Source organism: Hippoglossus stenolepis, chromosome 2, assembly GCF_022539355.2.
Source record: "Hippoglossus stenolepis isolate QCI-W04-F060 chromosome 2, HSTE1.2, whole genome shotgun sequence".
NCBI lineage: Eukaryota > Metazoa > Chordata > Actinopteri > Pleuronectiformes > Pleuronectidae > Hippoglossus > Hippoglossus stenolepis.
In genome coordinates this window covers 28,176,229-28,200,038 of record NC_061484.1, presented here as the reverse complement: position 1 = coordinate 28,200,038, position 23,810 = coordinate 28,176,229, and the positions used below count along the sequence as shown (strand labels likewise).

The 23,810-nt window shown below is 41.6% G+C and overlaps 1 protein-coding gene and 2 long non-coding RNA genes across 3 annotated transcripts; all 3 read left to right on the top strand.

Annotated features, from left to right (window-relative positions):
• Positions 1 to 4,042: 4,042 nt before the first annotated feature.
• On the top strand, positions 4,043 to 5,608 carry LOC124852624 (B-cell receptor CD22-like). Its single transcript, XM_047341764.1, has 2 exons — positions 4,043 to 4,306; positions 5,127 to 5,608. Exons 1-2 carry the CDS (start codon positions 4,093 to 4,095, stop codon positions 5,393 to 5,395), a joined length of 483 nt encoding a protein of 160 aa, XP_047197720.1. The 5' UTR covers positions 4,043 to 4,092; the 3' UTR covers positions 5,396 to 5,608.
• A 798-nt stretch (positions 5,609 to 6,406) lies between these two features.
• Positions 6,407 to 9,287, top strand: LOC124852644. The gene is made up of 3 exons (XR_007033063.1): positions 6,407 to 6,429; positions 7,688 to 7,860; positions 8,856 to 9,287. It is a non-coding gene; the product is annotated as an uncharacterized LOC124852644 (long non-coding RNA).
• Positions 9,288 to 12,689: 3,402 nt separating this feature from the next.
• Positions 12,690 to 15,969, top strand: LOC124852649. The gene is made up of 4 exons (XR_007033072.1): positions 12,690 to 12,865; positions 12,982 to 13,042; positions 14,336 to 14,508; positions 15,545 to 15,969. It is a non-coding gene; the product is annotated as an uncharacterized LOC124852649 (long non-coding RNA).
• The last annotated feature ends 7,841 nt before the right edge of the window (positions 15,970 to 23,810 follow it).

Sequence of the window (23,810 nt, the reverse complement as noted above, 5' to 3'; positions counted from 1 at the left end):
GTAACCCTTTGTGTTAATTACCCTTCGGTTTACAAGGAATGTTCATGTCGCGGTTCTACTTGATATACAGCATAGTGTTGTTGCAGGGTGTTCTCCGGTGCTGCATAGTGACAGGAAGCATGTACACAGCTGCACACCCACGCCGGAATTAGCATCTTTCTCAATCGTGCAGTGTCGGGGGTTACTGTTTAAATTTATCTTTCTTACAGAATCTGTCTTTATTCTCATTCCTTCTGTGCTGGTAGGTAGACGGTTCGTGATGTGACTGAGTTTCATTCAAAGTAATGATTATTTTATCTGTGACGTTTTTATTGTTTGAAGTCACAGACGAGAGCAGCAGCTACTATGAGTGTAACAAGAAGAAAGGAGTGATTTTGTTGTCCTTCTTCTCACTGTGACAGGTACTGCACGTCTACATTCATGTTGTCACCATTTTACACTGACTTGATTCACCTGAAGTAGTTTGGAGAAAGAAAGTAAAATATAAATGAACCATTCATTCATTTTCAGATCACCACCTAAAAGTGATGCAGAAAGAAAATATATGAAGGAATTATCACCAGTATTAATTTGTATCTTTGTTTAGAAGTTTATATCGCCTAGACTAGAGTCTGAAACGCTATTATTATTATTATTATTATTATTATTAGTTATTATTATTATTATTATTATTATTATTACTTAATATGACTGGGAGTCTTCCTCTCGATGCAGGAATTGTCATCAGTGTGTGGAGTCATCAGTTGAAAATGCTATGGAATGCTGCCTATGAAAATGTGTTTTTCTACAGAGCAAAAAAGTAACCAAGTGTTCTCTTGGTGTCGTTATGAATCTGATTCTCTGTGTTACAGTGGTACAGTGAGAATGGCTGGGATGTGAGTTACACTTCTACTGAGAACTGTGCCTTCAGAGGATCAGGACATTACCTGTACTACACATACCCATCCAGGTTGAATCACCTTGATACTAGAGTTACAAAATCCAGCTGGAGTCACTCTGTCTGTCACAGGTAACATTTAGCATCTGAACATTCATTCATTATTTGCCATCTTGTTTGTCTACTTGGAGTGTGTCTGTGCACTTTTATATGCATGTGTGTGTTGTCAGTTTGGACTAAATGAATTCTCTTTCTCACACACAGATTTGCATGTGCAGGAGCAGATCAGCATGGGTGACTCCCGTAACCGGGCAGAGCTCAGGTGTCAGAGCAGTTGTCGCTCTCTCCTGATCATCTGAACTACGCTCTGGTACAAGAATCAAAAGAAGGAGAAGAAGAAGACATCTTATTCAGGTTATTTTAATTCTGCAGACAGTGTTTCCTGTGCTGTTAAAGGACATTTGAGGATTTCCGCTCTCCACAATGTGTGAGTTTAATCTAAGGTATTTCACTAACAGCACTATCTGCTGGAGTATTTTGAGATAATGCATTGTACCATAACTTCATGTGTCTTTAAATACTTTTTTCTGCATGGGCACATTGAACTCTTGGGATACTAATGTCAGTACTGGATAAACTAGTGTAGTACTAGTACTAGTATTCTGCTTGTGTAAATAAAGATTGAAGACAGACTGCTCTCAGAAGTGAAGCCAAAGCATTGTGATCGCCCTGGTGGCTGGCTGCAGTATAGAACATATCCTGTCTCCTCCATGTTATGGATGGAACATGGGACCAATCTCAAAAGTCAAATAACTTTTTTCAAAGATGGTGTCTGTCATTTTAGGTCGTTCTTATCACACTCTATTGTTCATGTTTCTGAAGTTTGGTTTAATTTGTTATTTGATGATATGAAAATTAGATTAAACTTCAAGGATTGACAGCTGCTGACTCTAGGATTGGTCGCAGCCTGCTGCATGGGCGGACCTGATACCGTGGCCCATCTCCAGATCACTACTGTGCAGACTGTGGTTCCAAATGTGAAAGATGGCAGCGTTGGTATCCAGGAATTTTGGCTTCATTTCTGAGAGGAGAAGTGAGACGTGTCGTTCATCTTTGGTCGACTTGCACAAAAGATACAGATCATTTCTCCATATTGGCCAGTTTGCTCCATTATAAGAGCAACTTCTCACAAGGTCCTCATGTTCCTCACCTCCAACAGTGTGTTTCTCTCACTCTGAAGTCTAAAGGGGCACTTCCTGTGTTTTTGTGAACTGAAGGTTTCCTCTATCTTGGCATCGGCTATCATCTTAAAATGAAAACCTGCCGACTGGTGATTCACTGTGAGAAATACATGAGCTAGTTTTATAAATGTATAAGTTTATCTTCTGATTCTCTGATGTGCTCTGTGTTACAGTGGTAAGGAGTCAGGAATGGCTGATGTGATGCTACACTTACCAGATCTGTGCTTTCAGAGGATCAACAGTGGACATTACCTGTACTCTACACATACCCATCCAGGTTGAATCACCTTTATACTAGAGTTAAGGAAACTTTCTGGTTCATTCAAGAGAGTAATGGGATTTATTATGATCTAAGGACTGATCCGAGTATTCAGGTCGTGTGGAGTATCTCTGTGAAAACAACAAGTGCACTCTGAGAATCTCTAACCTGAGAGAGAGCGACTCAGCTGTGTACAAGTTCAGGTTCACAACAAACCAACCTACTGGGAGTTTAACTGTTCACCTGGGAGTCACTCTGAATGTCACAGGTAACATTTACATTAGAGTCAGTTTGAAATGTTAGGTATATGTTGAAATAAAATAACATGTTAGTTCACAGCCCCTCAGCTCCAGGTACATGTGAGGAGATCAACAGCCAATCCATATTCTACCTGACAGAGCTGACCTGTCACAGCAAAGTCAGCTCCCTGATCATTCTTCCTTCCTACGCTAAGTGGGCCAACAAGAAACTCTGTGACCCAAAAATACTTTCACCTCCAACACTTTAATGCTGAAGACAGCTATCACTGAAGTATAGAAGGACATCGTTTCCTTCTCCTACATTGGGTGAGTTTACGCCTCCCCATGAAGCCTACTAATGTGAAATAACAAAATTTTAGCTTAACAAATAATACAGACAGTGTTTTGATTGTATTCTCATCCTGTGTGTTAATATAAATTCTCCTTCAGATGCTCCAAAGGTTCTCACTGTGTCAGTGTGTCCTCTGGTGAGATTGATGGAGGGCAGAGCTCAGTGACTCCTGACCTGCAGCAGTGATGCTAACCCAGCAGCTAAATACACCTGGTACAAGAGAAGTGTAGAGAAACAAGTTCAACCTCTCAGTGAAGAGACACAATTTGTCCTCAGCTCCATCCGTCACAGACTCTGGAGAGTATTACTGCAGAGCTGAGAATGAGCTGGGAAGGAGTTCAGCAAACATCTCTATTACTGGTGGCTACGTGAGTGAAACACAGGTTATGAAGTGAAGATATATTGAATTGTCCTATTCTTTGTCCTTACATTTTAAATGTGCAGATATGGGTCGCTTTGACTTCTGCCCCATAAATATTCACAGTCAGACCATCAGCAGCACAAAGAGGAACTAGCCCAGCACTAAAGAAATATCCACATAAAGCTTTCACCACTCCCAGTAAACTTGAGCATATCACTGCACATTCACGTGACGACAAACAGCTCTCAGCAGACAGACAGCAGGAAACAAAACCCCGCGCTCCTGTGCACACGTCACACATACACCTCCCAGCAGGGGAGCAGTGGCTCATTAACATTTTAAGAGACACGCCCACAAACAGGCCACTCTGAACAGGGCTCTTCACACGTTTTATTAGGAAGAAACTCTGTCTAATTGTGGAAAAGGGTCAGAATATATCACGTTTAAGTCCACGTTACAAACTGGACTATGGTTTGAAATCTGTGGACATTCAGGGGAGTCTGGAAACAGTAGTGCAACAGGAAATCATTGAAAAAAACCTCTCACTTAACAACAAGAAGAATTTACCTGTGTCAGTTTAACAACCTTGCTGTTGTAACTCAGTGCCTCCACTCACCTGAGCACCTTTGACTTTAACACATCATATCATATATGTCCCCAAATGTTAAACACAATGTCTGTCATCTGTTATCATCATTCTGTTTTCACACATACAGACGCTCCAAAGCCTCCCTCTGTGTCAGTGAGTCCCTCTGGTGAGATCATGGAGGGCAGCTCGGTGACTCTGACCTGCAGCAGTGATGCTAACCCAGCAGCTAATTACACCTGGTACAAGGAGAACCGAACTCTGCTTCAAGGACCAGAGGGCGTTTATCGTCTCTCCTCCATCAGCTCTGGGGACAGCGGGGTCTACTCCTGCAAGTCTGAGAATCAGTACGGACGGATCAACTCCACGTCTCTACACTTAGACGTCCAGTGTGAGTAGAAAACATCCACATATCCATGAAACCCAGCACTGTCTCGCAATCTTACAGAAAGTTCCTGGGTCCGCCCCCTTATCTGGATTCACACCAAACTTTCCTGAGTTCTTCCCTGACCCGTACCTCATCCTACCTTCAGGTTTCATGCTAATCGACTCAGTAGTTTTTGTGTAATCTTGCTTAAAATCAACAACCAACAAACAAACGGACTGGGGTGAAAACATCTGTTGTTGCATAGCTACACTATATGACGTCATTTTCTAAACTCATAGTGACGACATTCCCATCATATGATCATAGATTATTTTTCAGTGTATATAAGCTTCAGGTCGTCTCTATAGTCCTATTAGAGGCAGGAATACAGCAGATAGGCAGTTTTAAGGATGCATGATATAAATCTCTAACTTCTTTGTGACATTACTCAAAAGTCATCTATCCATTATATGATGGGGAATAATGTTCTGATCAGTATATGATTTAGTCTCTCCGCTATTTGTGGAAATATCTTGGAAAATGTGTCTTTTGGGTCAAATCTTTGTTCATCTTGACCTCTGACCTTTGACCGATCAGCTGAAAAGTTAATATTCACTATAATATTCAGTAAGTTTGGTTCATGTGTTGAGTTATTTTGTACATTCACACACACGGGCTGAAAACAAAACCCTCAGTACCTGCTTCTGTCTGTGCTGGCGCCCCGCGTTAATAATGATCAACTATATTTAAGTAGCACTTATCAAAACCAGAGATTGAAAAGTTCTTCACTTTGGTGAATGAATATTTCTGAGTTGATTTCATGATCTTGCATGTTTTACACCAGACGCTCCAAAGCCTCCCTCTGTGTCAGTGAGTTCCTCTGGTGAGATCATGGAGGGCAGCTCGGTGACTCTGACCTGCAGCAGTGATGCTAACCCAGCAGCTAATTACACCTGGTCCAAGGAGAACCGAACTCTGCTTCAAGGACCAGAGGGCGTTTATCGTCTCTCCTCCATCAGCTCTGGGGACAGCGGGGTCTACTCCTGCAAGTCTGAGAATCAGTACGGACGGATCAACTCCACGTCTCTACACTTAGACGTCCAGTGTGAGTAGAAAACATCCACATATCCATGAAACCCAGCACTGTCTCGCAATCTTACAGAAAGTTCCTGGGTCCGCCCCCTTATCTGGATTCACACCAAACTTTACTGAGTTCTTCCCTGACCCGTACCTCATCCTACCTTCAAGTTTCATGCTAATCGACTCAGTAGTTTTTGTGTAATCTTGCTTAAAATCAACAACCAACAAACAAACGGGCTGGGGTGAAAACATCTCTGGAGAGTATTACTGCACAGCTGACAATGAGCTGGGAAGGAGTTCAGCAAACATCTCTATTACTGTGACATGTGAGTGAAACACAGGTTATTAAGGGAAGATATATTGAAACTGTCCCATTCTTTGTCCTTTACATTTTAAATGTGTGCAGATATGGGTCGTTTGTCTTCTGCCCCATAAATATTCACAGTCAGACCATCAGCAGCACAAAGAGGAATCCACCCAGCGTCTGTTAAAACATCCATAAAGCTTTCACCATCCTCAGTAAACTTGAAAGATATTTCCTTCACTGTGCACATTCACGTGACGAGCAAACAGCTCTCAGCAGACAGACAGTGGTGAAAACAAAACCCTGCTCCTGTGCACACGTCACACATACACCTCCCAGCAGGGGGAGCAGTGGCTCATTAACAGTTTAAGAAACACGCCCACAAACAGGCCACTCTGAACAGGGCTCTTCAAAACGTTTCATTAGAAAATAAACTGTCTTTATATTTAGCAAACATGACAAAAAGTTGTTTTTGTAAATGTTTCGTCCTGCACCTTTAAGTATTGTCATGGAGATCAGCACTCATTGGATCAGCCGCTGCAGTTTTCCTCTCTGTGACTCTCCTCTCCGTGTTCCTACTGATCAGGTGAGCAAATCTGTTCCACTAAAGGTTTGTACGATGAATTCCTGAAAATCTGTCCTGTTAAATTAAATCAACTCAATTATTATGTATATTGTTTGTTATTTGGTTCAATTGATCAGAAGAAAGAGAAACTCTCAGCAATCTGCTGATCCTGGGGACAGACTTGACCACAGTGAGCAGGTGAGACACAGTTCAGCGTCCAATCCTTTCAAACGCCACTATTTCTCATGTCAAACCCTTTTCTCTGTCATGTGAAGATTAAAAACTAGTTATTAAAATCACAGTCAAAATTGCCATTGTAAAAACAATCATCTGGTGTTTGAATTTCCTTCTGGTAATCTATCCATTTCAGCAAATTGCTGAGTGTTATAATTTTCTGTGCTGTGCGGTTTGTTCAACAGTTTTTGCTGAACTATGACACTTGATGCTGCTCTAAGTTTGTTGATTTGTAACATGTGCTGATTGTATTGATTGGTTCAGATATCTTTAGTTTGGAGCACTGTAATGTGGAGCAGATCACCATTGGGTGTGGCAGTGTAACAGGTTGATTTTGCGTTGTTCTGTCTGAGACTAAGTGTGTGTGAGACTGCTGTTCGTAGTCTGTGTCGTTGGGACAAATAAAGTCAGTGTTGGCTGCGTGTGGATGCAGCTCTATAATTAAAGGTTGATCGACACAGCGGTCGTGATCTTTCATATCTGTATTTAGTGAGTATGTTGCCCTTTCATGTGAATTTGAGGTAATTGTGTAACTAGTTTGTAGAGATAGCGCTGTGTGGCATTGAGTGTCGGTGAGTAGGGCGCGGTGCATCGGCGAGACGGAGAGTTGTGTACTCGTTGCTGGTCGGAACAAGACTGAGAGAAAGAAGGGAGTTAGGGGTGTGGCCTATTCCCCTTCCTTCTCGCTCCTTCTAGTTTCTGTGAGCCTGACTTTTCTTTTTTTAAGTGCCTCTGTGTCTGTAGACCTGCAGTCGTATTAAAGTGTTATACAATTAAATGATACACACTATACACCCAAAATATAGTGCTAAAAGAGTTTTTATCAATGATTTACTGACATAGTTTTGGGGTCTAGGGATTATATTGTGTGTAGCTCGACCTCTAATTAAATGATGTTACACAACTTGTTTCGACCAAACTTGGCTGCAGTACGTGAACATCCAGCTCCCAGATGTAGTCTTATCTGGACACAACCGATATGAAAGTGCAAACACAAGTGGCTCACATACACACTAAGTGAGAAGTTTGTAGTGTTAGTGTTTGGAATTCAACCTGAAGACCTTCCCTCCTTTTGTTTTTTAGAACCACATGTTTCCTGTCCTTGAAACACGTCTGGTGCAGAAGGAGGTGGTTTAAATAAATCAATAGCTGCTATCGTTGGACTCTAACGTTGTCCATACTGCCACATGTACAAGATTCAAAAGCAAATTTGTGTTTGTAGCGTCTACCCAATCAGTCTGAGGAAAACTGTGACCTTCACTATGCCAGTGTCCACTTCATAAAGAGTCAGACGGATCCCATCTACTCCAACGTCGGATCAGCTGAACCCAGCAAACACAAGGAGGCGGAGGAGGTTGCCTACGCTTCTGTCAACTTTAACAGATCTGCCCCGAGGTGAGCAGCTCTTCATTCAGGACCATTATCCTCACTAACACCACAAAACATCATAAACAGAGATATATCCTATAGAAGTCATTTGTTTTTACATTTTCATTTTTTGTTTTGTTTAAAATGTGTAGTTGTTAAAGGAGACATATTCTGCTCATATTCAGTTTGATCATTTTAATTAGTGTTGTGACTTTAAAATGTTTAATGTTCAGAAAACATCACTTTCCTCAGACTGTCTATTGCTGCAGCTCCTCTTCTCAGCCTCTGTCTCAATGCCCAGTCTGCTCTGATTGGTCACCCGGCCCACTCTGTTGTGATTGGTTAACCACTTCCTGTGCGTGTAGGAAATCCTCCACTCTCACTTTACAAGGAGACATTCAATCTCAAATCATTTCTTATAGTTTAACTAGCGTTTCCGTGGTGAACGACATGTTTGTTTGAACCCGTGTGCAGCGGGCTCTCGTTTGGTGGGTGTGTCAGAGGTGTTCCCCAATCAGCAGCGACTGTTTTAAAAAGGCAGTGACACAATGGATTCTAAAGTTCTCTACAGATGCTGGTGTTAGAAGCTGCTGTTCCAGACGACGGAAGCAGAGACTGTGACATTCAGCCTGTATTGAAGCATTCAACACGTATTTTAACCCACATCATCTACCTCCGAGATGTTTTCCACGAGAACGCCAAGAATGACCTCCTCCGCTAACATTGTTGCAACACTTCGTAACACAATGTGTTCAACGCACCACTGTTTACGTTTAAATACTGCTTATGCTACGTTTGCTACAGCCCTGGCTTCTGCCGATGATGCAGAGGTACGGGCGGGACTACTGGTGAGGTGTTTCAGGAGCTTCATGTTTTCTGTGGGGCAGAGGAGCTCGTTTTACCAGGAGAGGAGCTCAGACTTTGGGCTTTTTAACTTTGCAGAACTTTGAAACTCAATATGTCTCCTTTAATACTACGTCTCCTTGACCTCCTGATCATTTATTTGTTTTATCTCCTTTCAGAACCAGAGGTCAGGACACTGGAGAGGATCCAGCTGCATTGTACAGCACAGTCAAAAAACCTCCTGCTGTTTAGACCAACGTCTGGAAATCACCTTAGTCCCAATGGAAATATCTCAACAGCTGCGGGATGGATTTGAATAGAAGTTCATACAACTGTTCATGGTCCCCACAGGATGAATCCTACTTTGGTGACAGTCAGACTCCAGCATCATTGTTGAAGTGAATGTTCAGTTTTAAGTGACTTGTCTTGACAGCTAATGGATAAATTGCCCCGAGGATGAATCCAAACGACTTCGGTGACTCGACTTTTATCTGAAATATATCAGCAACTTGTAGAAGTTGTTAAAAACGCCACATTTAGCCTGAATGAAAAATATCAAACATTTTATAACTTGCAGCTTCAAACATGAAAATATCTGCGGTGTGTGTCAGACGGTCGACAAACTGTAAACTTGTAATTAACTTTTTTCTATTCATAAAATAATCAAAACAAGCTTTATTAGTTAGTTGTAGTGTGACACTGCTGCCACTAGATGGTAGTAAAGAGTTTTACTGATAAAACCACAGAGAGGATTCTGTCTCTTTCACTTCTTTCTGTTTCTACACTATTGTTTCCAGCGTTTCCATCATCAGCCGATCAGGAGTTGTCCTCATTTCCTCTGAGGACTGGAGGTCCGTCTCATGTGGATGTGAGCTGCTACTACGTGATGAACACCTTGAATGTGACCGTTAACACAAAGTGAACTGCTGACACCAGATGAGCTGTGTTGCCTCTGGTGTCTGTTCAAAGTTTGCATCAGGCCCATTGATTTCACTTTAGTGTTTTGTGGTATTTCTCATCACGTGTTAAACACGTGAAGAAGAAGGAGTTAGGTGTGTTTTAATCCACCATGTTCACACGGCGGCCATTTTCCTCTGACGTCTCTCTCAGGGTGTTGTTACGAACAGAATAATGTTGTACTGCTGTGATCCAGGTTTATAAGTTACACAAAAAAGATTATATATTATTACTTATTCTTCATCAGGATTATTGATTCATTGTTATATTAGTTTTGGTAATTTTAGTAACATAATAAGTTTGTTTGCTGCACCTTTAGGAGACTGATGTTAATTATACTTTTTCTTTTTCTTCACAACATTATTCATATTTATAGTCTTGTTTATTTCATTTGTTGTTCACTCACAACTTCCTCTTTTCTAACTTTGTGATGTACAGTTTTGCAACAAAGCAGATTTGTTTTTTTTATTCTGTTCATATATTTCAATTTTTACATTAAATGTGAAGCTCATTTGTTCCTATTTGCTATTGTTTTGAAACTCTTACTATATTTTAATCTCACTTCCAGTATTTGTTCTGTCTTTCGTTCGTCCTTTTCATAATAAAGCCAGTCAGACGCCATACGAGACTTCCAACACGCACATATTTATTGTCCTCTTCCCGTGAGTTGAACTGCTTGCGGGTCCCGTTGCAGAGACGAGGTGGATGAATGCTTGTGTGACCCTTGGTTACACTAGAAAGAGTGTAAATGTGGAGCAGGATCAGAGATACGAGGTAAACAGGAGCCCTGGACTTGAATATCAGTAACGAGAATTAACACCGGGATTACTTTGAATGAACTTGTATTAGAACACATAACCTGCAGTTCAAGTTTGTTTGACACTTACAATACAGCATAAATTTACCCAAAATAATGAACAAACATAAATAAAATTTTAAAAAGTGTGCACATAAAAGTCCCTTCAACGTCCGTGAGTCCAGTCTTAAATGTCAAACTGGTGGATTGATCGTTGGGGCCCAGTCCGTCTTTGTACAGTGTCTGTCCTACCACACCGTGGAGTGAAGAGGAACATGGAAGTCTGAATCTCTCAAAGTTGATCCAACTGGAAAAAAGTAAGTAAATAAATTTACTTCATATCTACCTATTAATTTAATTAAAAAACTGCATTTACTAAATTTTGTCAGATTGTTCCAACTTAAAAACGGCAGGTGAAGTTAACTCTCAAAGTAAAACCAGCTAGTCTGATTTAACTGAATAGTTGTGTTTACTCTGGCTACAACCATATAACTGCGTTTCTAAACAAAAACGATCTCTCTCCACGTTCTGCTTGTGCTTTAATGTAGTATCAGACTAATCAGAACAATCAGTTCCAGAGCTGAGGTGGAGTTCATGTGAATTTCACAGTCGGGAACTAATTCTTCTGATTCTTCCGACTCCACGTTAACGCACAACCAGAGCACAGTGGGAGGCTCCGCCCATCTAACCCAACAGTCGATGGTTCCTGTGTCGCTCTGCTGCTCACGTGCACCCGTGCATGAGCTCATGAAGTCCAGTCTACACAAGTGAACAGTTTTACACGTGTATCAGACAAAACAAGTTTGACTCACATGAGTTGAATCCTCGTTATTAATGAGTAAAGAACACTAAAGTAATGTAAGTTTGCATAATTATGACCTTTTACAATGTATTGTTATGACCCAGTCTTCATATGGACTGGAGCTGTAAATAAACAGGAACTGACTTCTAACATGAGGTGAAAAGAAAGAATAATTCAACATGTTTTTTTAAGTCCAGTCTCAAGAAAGTAAAGAAAGTGTTAGATTCACTGTCAGGCTGCAGAACTACTCTCACTGTTATTTGCATGAAATATATTTTAAGTTCATTTCTAAAAAAAAGAACATTTCTTCATTTTAACGAGGGGATTTACTGGTGTTTGTCCATTCATGCATGTTAATAATGTAAAGAGGAAGGAAGCCAAGGTCTTAACTGATCTATGATTTCTATCTGTCATCGTGACTGGCTGACAAACATCGTTTCTCAAGGGTGGAATCTAGCTGCTGATGTGGCTGCACCACAGAGACGTGTGAAGCAACGATGGGTTTGAGAGAAGCAGCGAGTTGCTTTGTCATCTTCCTTCTTTCTGTGTCAGGTACATCTACATTTACAGGAAAGCACTTTGTGTTATATCGTGCTAATGTTTGGGGTTTTCCTGCATTGTGAAGTTTGGATCATTGATTGGACAAAACAGTTATTGTGAAGATGTCACTTTAGTCTCTGCTCTGCGTAGAGGTGATGTTATTCTGAGTTTCTAGATATTGTTATGCCTCAGTGCCGGTGACACCCAGTGACCTCAGGCATCTTGTTTTCAGGTCGTCTCGTTGTCTGATTCTTGTGAACGCAATATCTCAAGATCCCTTTGAGGGAGTTTCTTCAAATTTGGTACAAATGTTCATCACTTGGACTCAAAGATGAACTGATGAGGTTTTGGTGGTTGAAGGTCAAGGTCACAGTGGCCTCACAAAACATGTTTTTCGGCCTCTCGATCATGATAGGGTTAGGGTTAGGGGTTGACTCTCTCTAGCTAGTATTTTACTGTACGACCAGATTTCAGCTGCGGCACACACACAACCAGCAGAGCCGCACCATGACGTCCACTACGCCAGCGTCTGCTTCTCGCAGAACCGGGCAGATGCCATCTACTCCAACATAGCTCGACTTCAACCCCAGAGAAATACTGAGGAAAGAAAGCTGAAATACACCTGGTACAAGAGAAGTGGAGATAAACAAGTTCAACCTCTCAGTGAAGAGACACAATTTGTCCTCAGCTCCATCCGGTCGTCAGACTCTGGAGAGTATTACTGCACAGCTGAGAATGAGCTGGGAAGGAGTTCAGCAAACATCTCTATTACTGTGACATGTGAGTGAAACACAGGTTATTAAGTGAAGATATATTGAATCTGTCCCATTCTTTGTCCTTTACATTTTAAATGTGTGCAGATATGGGTCGTTTGACTTCTGCATCATAAATATTCACAGTCAGACCATAAGCAGCACAAAAGTTATTTTTGTAAATGTTTCGTCCTGCACCTTTAAGTATTGTGATTTCGTGAAATGATTAAGTAAAAGTTATTTCATCATAGTTTCACCTGGATCATTGAGATCAGCACTCATTGGATCAGCCGCTGCAGTTTTCCTCACTGTGACTCTCCTCTCCGTGTTCCTACTGATCAGGTGAGCAAATCTGTTCCACTAAAGCTTTGTACGATGAATTCTTGAAAATCTGTCCTGTTAAGTTAAATCAACTCAATTATTATGGATATTGTTTGTTATTTGGTTCAATTGATCAGAAAAAAGAGAAACTCTCAGCAATCTGCTGATCCTGGGGACAGACTTGACCACAGTGAGCAGGTGAGACACAGTTCAGCGTCCAATCCTTTCAAACGCCACTATTTCTCACGTCAAACCCTTTTCTCTGTCATGTGAAGATTAAAAACTAGTTATTAAAATCACAGTCAAAATTGCCATTGTAAAAACAATCATCTGGTGTTTGAATTTCCTTCTGGTAATCTATCCATTTAAGCAAATTGCTGAGTGTTATAATTTTCTGTGCTGTGCGGTTTGTTCAACAGTTTTTGCTGAACTATGACACTTGATGCTGCTCTAAGTTTGTTGATTTGTAACATGTGCTGCTTTAAATCTTGTGGAAGTTTGTGAAAGATTGTATTGATTGGTTCAGATATCTTTAGTGTGGAGCACTGTAATGTGGAGCAGATCACCATTGGGTGTGGCTGTGTAATACCTTGATTTTGCGTTGTTCTGTCTGAGACTAAGTGTGTGTGAGACTGCTGTTCGTAGTCTGTGTCGTTGGGACAAATAAAGTCAGTGTTGGCTGCGTGTGGACGCAGCTCTATAATTAAAGGTTGATCCACAGAGCAGTCGTGTTCTTTCATATCTGTATTTAGTGAGTATGTTGCCCTTTGACGTGAATTTGAGGTAATTGTGTTACGAGTTTGGAGAGATAGCGCTGTGTGGCATTGAGTGTCGGTGAGTAGGGCGCGGTGCATCGGTGAGACGGAGAGTTGTGTACTCGTTGCTGGTCGGAACAAGACTGAGAGAAAGAAGGGAGTTAAGGGGGTGTGGCCTATCCCCCTTCCTTCTCGCTCCTTCTAGTTTCTGTGAGCCTGACTTTTCTTTTTTTAAGTGCCTCTGTGTCTGTAGACCTGCAGTTGTATTAAAGTGTTATACAATTAAATGATACACACTATACACCCAAAATATAGTGCTAAAAGAGTTTTTATCAATGATTTGCTGACAGATAGTTTTGGGGTCTAGGGATTATATTGTGTGTAGCTCGACCTCTAATTAAATGATGTTACACAACTTGTTTCGACCAAACTTGGCTGCAGTACGTGAACATCCAGCTCCCAGATGTAGTCTTATCTGGACACAACCGATATGAAAGTGCAAACACAAGTGGCTCACATACACACTAAGTGAGAAGTTTGTAGTGTTAGTGTTTGGAATTCAAACTGAAGACCTTCCCTCCTTTTGGTTTTTAGTAGAACCACATGTTTCCTGTCCTTGAAACACGTCTGGTGCAGAAGGAGGCGGTTTAAATAAATCAATAGCTGCTATAGTTGGACTCTAACGTTGTCCATACTGCCACATGTACAAGATTCAAAAGCAAATTTGTGTTTGCAGCGTCTACCCAATCAGACTGAGGAAAACTGTGACCTTCACTATGCCAGTGTCCACTTCATGAAGAGACAGACGGATCCCATCTACTCCAACGTCGGATCAGCTGAACCCAGCAAACACAAGGAGGCGGAGGACGTTGCATACGCTTCTGTCAACTGTAACAGATCTGCCCCGAGGTGAGCAGCTCTTCATTCAGGACCATTATCCTCACTAACACCACAAAACATCATAAACAGAGATATATCCTATAGAAGTCATTTGTTTTTACACTTTCATTTTCTTGTATTGTTTAAACATGTGTATTTGTTAAAGGAGACATATTCTGCTCATATTCAGTTTGATAATTTTAATTAGTGTTGTGACTTTAAAATGTTTAATGTTCAGAAAACATCACTTTCCTCAGACTGTCTATTGCTGCAGCTCCTCTTTTCAGCCTCTGTCTCAAACACTTGGTTTTAGCTCCTGTCTCTTTAAGACCCCCCCCCTCCTGATAATGCCCAGTCTGCTCTGATTGGTCACCCGGCCCACTCTGTTGTGATTGGTTAACCACTTCCTGTGCGTGTAGGAAATCCTCCACTCTCACTTTACGAGGGACACATTCAATCTCAAATCATTTCTAATAGTTTAACTAGCGTTTCCGTGGTGAACGACATGTTTGTTTGAACCCGTGTGCAGCGGGCTCTCGTTTGGTGGGTGTGTCAGAGGTGTTCCCCAATCAGCAGCGACTGTTTTAAAAAGGCAGTGACACAATGGATTCTAAAGTTCTCTACAGATGCTGGTGTTAGAAGCTGCTGTTCCAGACGACGGAAGCAGAGACTGTGACATTCAGCCTGTATTGAAGCATTCAACACGTATTTTAACCCACATCATCTACCTCCGAGATGTTTTCCACGAGAACGCCAAGAATGACCTCCTCCGCTAACACTTCGTAACACAAGGTGTTCAACGCACCACTGTTTACGTTTAAATACTGCTTATGCTACGTTTGCTACAGCCCTGGCTTCTGCCGATGATGCAGAGGTACGGGCGGGACTACTGGTGAGGTGTTTCAGGAGCTTCATGTTCTCTGTGGGGCAGAGGAGCTCGTTTTACCAGGAGAGGAGCTCAGACTTTGGGCTTTTTAACTTTGCAGAACTTTGAAACTCAATATGTCTCCTTTAATGCTACGTCTCCATGACCTCCTGATCATTTATTTGTTTTATCTCCTTTCAGAACCAGAGGTCAGGACACTGGAGAGGATCCAGCTGCATTGTACAGCACAGTCAAAAAACCTCCTGCTGTTTAGACCAACGTCTGGAAATCACCTTAGTCCCGATGGAAATATCTCAACAGCTGCGGGATGGATTTGAATAGAAGTTCATACAACTGTTCATGGTCCCCACAGGATGAATCCTACTTTGGTGACAGACTCCAGCATCATTGTTGAAGTGAATGTTCAGTTTTAAGTGACTTGTCTTGACAGCTAATGGATAAATTGCCCCGAGGATGAATCCAAACGACTCCGGTGACTCGACTTTTATCTGAAATATTTCAGCAACTTGTAGAAGTTGTTAAAAACGCCACATTTAGCCTGAATGAAAAATATCAAACATTTTATAACTTGCAGCTTCACACATGAAAATATCTGCGGTGTGTGTCAGACGGTCGACAAACTGTAAACTTGTAATTAACTTTTTTCTATTCATAAAATAATCAAAACAAGCTTTATTAGTTAGTTGTAGTGTGACACTGCTGCCACTAGATGGTAGTAAAGAGTTTTACTGATAAAACCACAGAGAGGATTCTGCTTTCACTTCTTTCTGTTTCTACACTATTGTTTCCAGCGTTTCCATCATCAGCCGATCAGGAGTTGTCCTCATTTCCTCTGAGGACTGGAGGGACCACATCTCATGTGGATGTGAGCTGCTACTTACGTGATGAACGCCTTGAATGTGACCGTTAACGTTCTCGTTTACGATGGCGCCGAGGAAGGCTGCCGTGTCTCAAGCTCCCCCACAGCTCTGCTCTTTTTTCTCTTTTATACTCACTGGACCCTCTTCAGTTTGCCTACAGGCCAAATAGGTCGACTGCAGATGCCATCTCCCTCACCCTTCACACTGCCCTCTCCCACCTGGACCAGAGGGACACATATGTGAGAATGCTGTTCATTGACTACAGTTCAGCATTCAATACCATCGTGCCCCTGAAGCTTGTCACCAAGCTCAGAGACCTTGGGCTCAACATCGCCCTCCGTGACTGGATTCTGAACTTCCTGACGGGCAGACCACAGGCGGTGCGGATAGGCAGCACCACATCCTCCACCCTGACTCTAAACACCGGTGCCCCCCAGGGCTGTGTGCTCAGTCCTCTCCTGTACTCCCTGTTCACGCATGACTGCGTGGCCACCCACAGCTCCAACACCATCATTAAGTTTGCTGATGACACGACCGTCATAGGCCTGATCACCGGCGACGATGAGAAGGCCTACAGAGAGGAGGTCAGAGCCCTGACATCTTGGTGCCAGGACAACAACCTCCATCTCAACGTCAGCAAAACAAAGGAGCTGATCGTGGACTACAGGAAGAGACAAGGAGTAGAACACGCCCCCCTCTCCATCAACGGGACTACGGTGGAGCGAGTCAGCAGCTTCAGGTTCCTCGGGGTCCACATCAGTGATGACCTGACCTGGACCAACCACACAGACTCCATCAGGAAGACGGCCAGACAGCGGCTCTTCTTCCTCCGCAGGCTGCGGAGGCTCAACATGGATGCCAGGATTCTCTGCAACTTCTACAGGTGCACCATAGAGAGCATCCTGACTGGCTGCATCACCGCCTGGTACGGCAGCTGCAGCCGCCTCAACCGTAAGGCTTTACAGAGGGTGGTGAGGTCTGCATCAGAACATCACCAGGACGGAGCTACCATCCATGGAGGACCTCTACACCCAGCGGTGTAGGAAGAAGGCCAACCGGATCATTAAAGATCCCTTTCACCCCAGCCATAAACTGTTCTGCCTGCTGCCGTCTGGCGGCCGATGCACAGCATCCGGGCCCGCACCACCAGACTCAGAGACAGTTTCATCCCCCAGGCCATAAGACTTTTAAACTCCTCCAATCTGTCATAACTCTGCACCTTAGCATATTTGCACATTGCATATTTGCACTATTGCACACACTTGCACTATTGTTTTTCTTTTTCTTTAGGTGTATATATATATTTAGATATGTATATTTTATTTTAAATTTTAAATTTTGATTGAGCATTGTTATAAGAGAGCCTGTGACCCAAGCATTTCATTGCAATCGACTGCTTAATGTTATCCAATATGACAATAAACTCTTGAATCTTGAATCTTGAACATCACTTTCCTCAGACTGTCTATTGCCAGCTCCTCTTTTCAGCCTCTGTCTCAAACATGGCCAATCTCCTGATAATGCCCAATCTCTGCTCCTGATTGAGTCACCCGGCCCACTCTATTTGTGATTGGGTTAACCACTTCCTGTCTGGACAGGGAAATCCTCCACTCTCACTTTCTGAGGACACATTCAATCTCAAATCATTTCTTATAGTTTAACTAAGCGTTTCCGTGGTGAAACGACATGTTTATTTGAACCCGTGTGCAGCGGGCTCTGCGGTGGTGTGTCAGAATTGTTCCCCAATCAGCAGCGACTGTTTAAAAGGCAGTGACACAATGGATTCTAAAGTTCTCTACAGATGCTGGTGTTAGAAGCTGCTGTTCCAGGCATGGAAGCAGAGATATGACATTCAGCTGTAATGAAAGCATTCAACACGTATTTTAACCCACATCATCTACCCTCCGAGATGTTTTTTCCAAGGCATGTAAGAATGGCCTCCTCCGCTAACATTGTTACAACACTTCATGTACAATGTGTTCTGCACCACTGTTGACGTTTAAATACTGTATACTACGTTTGCTACAGCCCTGAAAACTGTGATGATGCAGAGAATGCAGGTGGGACTACTGGTGAGGTGTTTCAGGAGCTTCATGTTTTCTGTGTGGGGCAGAGGAGCTTGTTTTACAGAGAGCTCAGACTTTGGGCTATTTGCTTTGCAGAACTTACAGGGAAACTCAATATGTCTCCTTTAATGCACTACGTCTCCATGACCTCCTGATCATTTATTTGTTTCTCCTTTGGGACCAGGGGTCAGGACACCTGGAAGAGATCCAGCTGCATTGGCACAGCACAGTCAAACCTCACTGTTTAGACCAACGTCTGAAATCACCTTAGTCCCGATGGAAATATCTCAACAGCTGCGGGATGGATTTGAATAGAAGTTCATACAACTGTTCATGGTCCCCACAGGATGAATCACTTTAAAGTGACAATTCAGACTCCATCATTGTTGAAGTGAATGTTGGTTTAAGTGACTTGTCTTGACAGCTAGTGGATAAATTGCCCGAGGATGAATCCAAGCGACTTAGCTATTTCGACTTTTATCTGAATATATCAACAACTTGTGAAGTTGTTAAAAACGCCACATTTAGCTGGAATTAAGAAAAATATCAAACATTTTATAACACGGCTTCAAACATGAAAATATCTGCGGTGTGTGTGTCAGACGATTAGAATGACAAACACAGCAATAAACTTTTTCTATTCATAAAATAATCAAAACAAGCATTATTAGTTAGTTGTAGTGTGACACTGCTGCCACTAGATGGTAGTAAAGAGTTTTACTAGTAAAACCACAGAGAGGATTCTGTCTCTTTCACTTCTTTCTGTTTCTACACTATTGTTTCCAGCGTTTCCATCATCAGCAGATCAGGAGTTGAGCTCATTTCCTCTGAGGACTGGGAAGGACCACGTCTCATGTGGATGTGAGCTGCTACTCACGTGTTGACGGCAGATGTGACCGTTAACACAAAGTGAACTGCTGACACCAGATGAGCTGTGTTACGCCCTCCGGTGTCTGTTCAAACTTGCATCAGGCCCATTGATTTCGCTGGTATTTTGTGGTATTTCTCACACATCACGTGTTAAACACGTGAAGAAGAGTTAGGTGTGTTTTAATCCACCATGTTCACCACGGTATTTATTTTCCTCTGACTTCTCAGGGTGTGAAGCTCAGATATTTATTACAGACAAAATAATATTATTTTCTTTGTGATCAGGTTTACAAGCGGTTACACAAAAGATAATATATTATTACTTATTCTTCATTAGGATTATTGATTCATTATTATATTAGTTTTAGTAATTTTAGTAACATAATAGTTTGTTTTTGCTGCACCTTTAAGTTCTTTTACAACATTATTCATATTTATAGTCTTGTTTATTTCATTTTGTTGTTCACTCAACCTTCCTCTTTTCTAACTGTGATGTACAGTTTTAGCAACAAAAGCGTTTTCTTCAGGATCATTAAAAGTTGTTTTTATTCCAGTTCATATGTTTTTATTTTTACACATTAAATGTGACTCATTTGTTCCTATTGCTATTGTTTTGAAATATATATATTTTAATCTCACTTCCAGTATTTGTTTCTGTCTTCGTCGTCCTTTTCTGTAATAAAGCCAGTCAGGCCTTAAGCGAGACTTCCAACAGCACACGTTTGTCCTCTTCCGTGAGTTGAACTGCTTGCGGGTCCCGTTGCAAGAGACGGTGGATGAATGCTTGTTGACCCTTGGTTACACTGAAAGTATAATGTGGAGCAGGATCAGAATACGAGGTAAACAGGAGCCCTGGACTTGAATATCAATGTGAGGTATATAAGTTACTTTAGATAGAACATGTTAATTTATAGCCTGCAGTTCAAGTTTGTTTAACACTTACAATACTGTATAAATTTTCCCAAATAATAACAAAAACAAAATTTGTTTTAAAGGGGACATAACATGCAAATTCCACTTTGTTAGTGCTTTACAATGGCATTAATGTGGGTGCTCATGTCTACGCCAACTCTACGCGTTTGTTATGGTTCCTCTAAGTCAAACGTCATGCTTGGTGACCGATTGAGCTTCCTGGTTTTGTGTCGTAACAAGGAACTGGAAGTCTCCCTACAACATAGCCCCCGACATACACTCGTGCGCCCATAGACTATATGATAATGGGCGTGAGGTCGTGACATGCCGTTGGTTTCTGAAGAGTGAAAATGGGAGGCTAGTAGTAGAAGCGTTCACCCAAACCATCTTGCAGTGTGACTCTCTCCCTAGTTCACAGCTAACCAATAAATGTACAAAGAGGAGGGCCTTGGTGAGGCTGACAGCTAATTGCCCCGCAAGAGCGCCAGCGTTACCTGGTTAGCTCAGGCCCCTGGGCTAGGCTACTGCTAACCGCGGCTCTGCTAACGTGGCTCTGCGAGTGTTGCTGCCCTTCAGGATAAGGTGGCGATATTCATGAACTCTCACTAGAGGTAAGTAACCATGAAACTACACAACAACAAAACCTATTGCCTTTATCTATTATGTAATCATTTGCTTTCATGCCTCAAGTGGTTTTTTTAATATGTGTTGTTATAAAAGGTACCGTTTATTTTAGCACCACGTGTAATGAACAGATTGAAGCAAATTAACTACACTACTACAGTCGTGTTTAGTTTGTGACTTGATTTTAATTTTAATAAGTTAATAAGTTATTAATATGAATACTACATGTGTAAGTTGCATGTGATAGTAACTATGTTTCACAAATGTTCTGATACAGGCTGGTATAACCACTATTATATTTACTTGCCTTGTTTATTTGGCCTGTTATACGATTTTACACAGTAGATTGGACAGTTTGAATATGATTATAAATCTCCACCACGGCTGTGGTTCTCTGTATTTATTCATATAATTGTCTTTCACACTGAGGAAGTGGAGAGACTTGAAGGTGTGGACTATTATTCATAAGCAGCTCTGTGGGAGATTATCACCTTGAATGTACAGATGAGGTAGAAAGACATTTTATCTATTCGTACAATGTTTTTATTTCTTTCAGTACATTTCATTTAGCTGGTCTTTTATCCAAAGTGACTTACAATATGCTTTAACCATGAGGGTACAAACCACACCACGCCCATGCCTTGCACTTGCTTACTGCATTGGTATCGGTTCTGTCTCTGAAATCTGTAGTGCTTCCACCTGCTGAACACAGAATAAGCTGTAAGGCCAGTCTTTTGCTGGAACACTTACAACATAAAAACATCACTTTATAGTGAGTTTCTTCTTTTCATTAAGATGACACTGCAGCACCTGATGTCCTCCAGCATCCACTGCTTAAGCAGCAGCAGCATGGTGGAGATCGGCAGCTTCAGGCTGGTCAACATGAGGACGACCTGCACCAGCTTCATCTGCACAACTGCTTCATGTTTTCCTCCCTTAACTAAAGATAACCTGCAACTGTTTAGAGTTGGCGATTGAAATTGCTAAGTATCATGGATAATAGAGTTAATTTCTATATTCATTATAGTTGGTTAAAAAAATATGAACACTTATCAGAACAATGTTTATCTTTACTTTCTGATTTGATACACTTTAGATAAAACCAGTGTGTTTTTATTTTTTTCTTCTTTGCCATAAGGGCAGAACACGGTCAGCACAGCTGTCCGCTAAAAAATCGTCTGTCCCCTAATAAAATGACAGGAAGCACAAAAGTATGGCATTGTGTGAAAGTGTTACTTTATGAACAAAGTTTGTATCCTTACTTTCTGTGGATATTCAACCTATGCTTGAATATAGTTTTGGATTAAACAGTATACTATAGGAACATATTGAATGTACAGTATGGAGTTCTTCCACATTAATAGTATTGCATTTATAATTTAATGCATTATGTATTATGTGCAATACTTTTAACTTGATTGTTTTATGAAAGTTATGAAAACAGGTCTGTACCTGGAGTCAGTGTTGAAGTGATGACTCAGTGTTCAGTCTGGTTGGATTCAGTTGTGTCTCATGTTGGACAGGTGCAGGCTGCATCTTGAGTCACCCAGAGGAACATTAACACAAATACACAGATACGTAAAGTCATACATGTGCCAGGTGCTCCTTAACAGACTTTTGTGGTAAAAACAAAGTTTATTACTTCAAAGTTCCATCAGATATAATCATTTCATCACTTAGGAAATAGGTGGTGACATCAGCCTCAGGTTCTCTATCATGAATGTCTATTTACAATGAAGTTACACTTCCTATAATTTATTTATGTGACAAAAAATACATTATTCTGCATGTCCACTTATTTAACACAATAATTCAGTAAAGTCTGCCTAAGATTAACGATGTAAAAACAATGTAGCCCGACAGGTTTAGTTTTCACGTTACAACACATTAACACAATATGAATAAGAGCTTTAGAGGCGTATTGCTACTTTAAACAGCTGCTCTTAAAATGCTGCAGATGTGACTTTAATACTCACGTTCAGTTGATCACAGTAAATCTGTTTCTGCAGGAGTGGGCCAAGACCAGGTGGGAGACTTCCAGTTCCTTGTTACGACACAAAACCCAGGAAGCTAATCAGATGGCTCAAGCATGACGTTTCTGACTTAGAACTATAACAAAGCAGCATGATGTTTTCCCAAGTTTTTGGGTTGGTGGGTATGTAGATACCCACATTAACCTGTAGAAGCACTAACAAGTGGAATTTGCATGCTATGTCCCCTTTAAGCCGATTCCAGGCCACTTTCCCCGGTTCCTTTAGGCTTGTTTAGGATAACTGCAGCCGGCCACCAGAGGCATTGAGGAGGTCGGCTTCTCTGCTTTTGGGAGCTGTAAGTGTAGATCACGTCTTTATTACTGATTTATTAAGACCACGTGTTTTCCAGCGTGACGTCACTTCCAAAAGATTCTGCTCGGCTAAGGCGATCTATAATTCTTTATTTGTCACCGTGCGCCGATACACAACAAAATGTCTTCCACTGCCCAGCAAATATGTAACTAACAAAACAGAATAAATAGACAAGAGATGAATAAATAAATAGTCAAATATGGTAGAAACTATAGTATAGAAATAGATTAAGATATGTTGCACACTTGATGCACATTGACCGACATTATGTTTCAAGTTTATTTATTAATTTGGTCCAAAAAGTTGCTGAATCACGTCACCCAGGGGCTAAGCAGCAGCGGCAATACGTAGCATCACGTGGCAACGTGGCAACACGTAGCATCACGTAGCATCACGTAGCATCCTGCCCTCTAAGCGTCTACTGATGATGTAGAGAAACATTCTAGTGCTGATTGATTTTGAAGCTTGACAACCAATGGGAAGCTCCGGCACTCAGCAGAGTGATAGGGTAGCTTCATAACCGGGTCACGTGGGTTTCAGTTGACCAGTGGTGAGAATGCGTCCGTCAGACAGTGGTGATATATATATATATATATACACATGTTCCTGAGGCCTGATGCAGTCCGGCTGAAAGTAGTTGGCGGGTTAAGGAGTTGTGCAGTAACCTCATGAATGTACAGGAACTGGTTTGACCACAGCTTCACACGTCACTGGTCAGCCCTGAATAAATATAACTGCGGCGTTCATGCAACAAAGGGTTGAACGACAT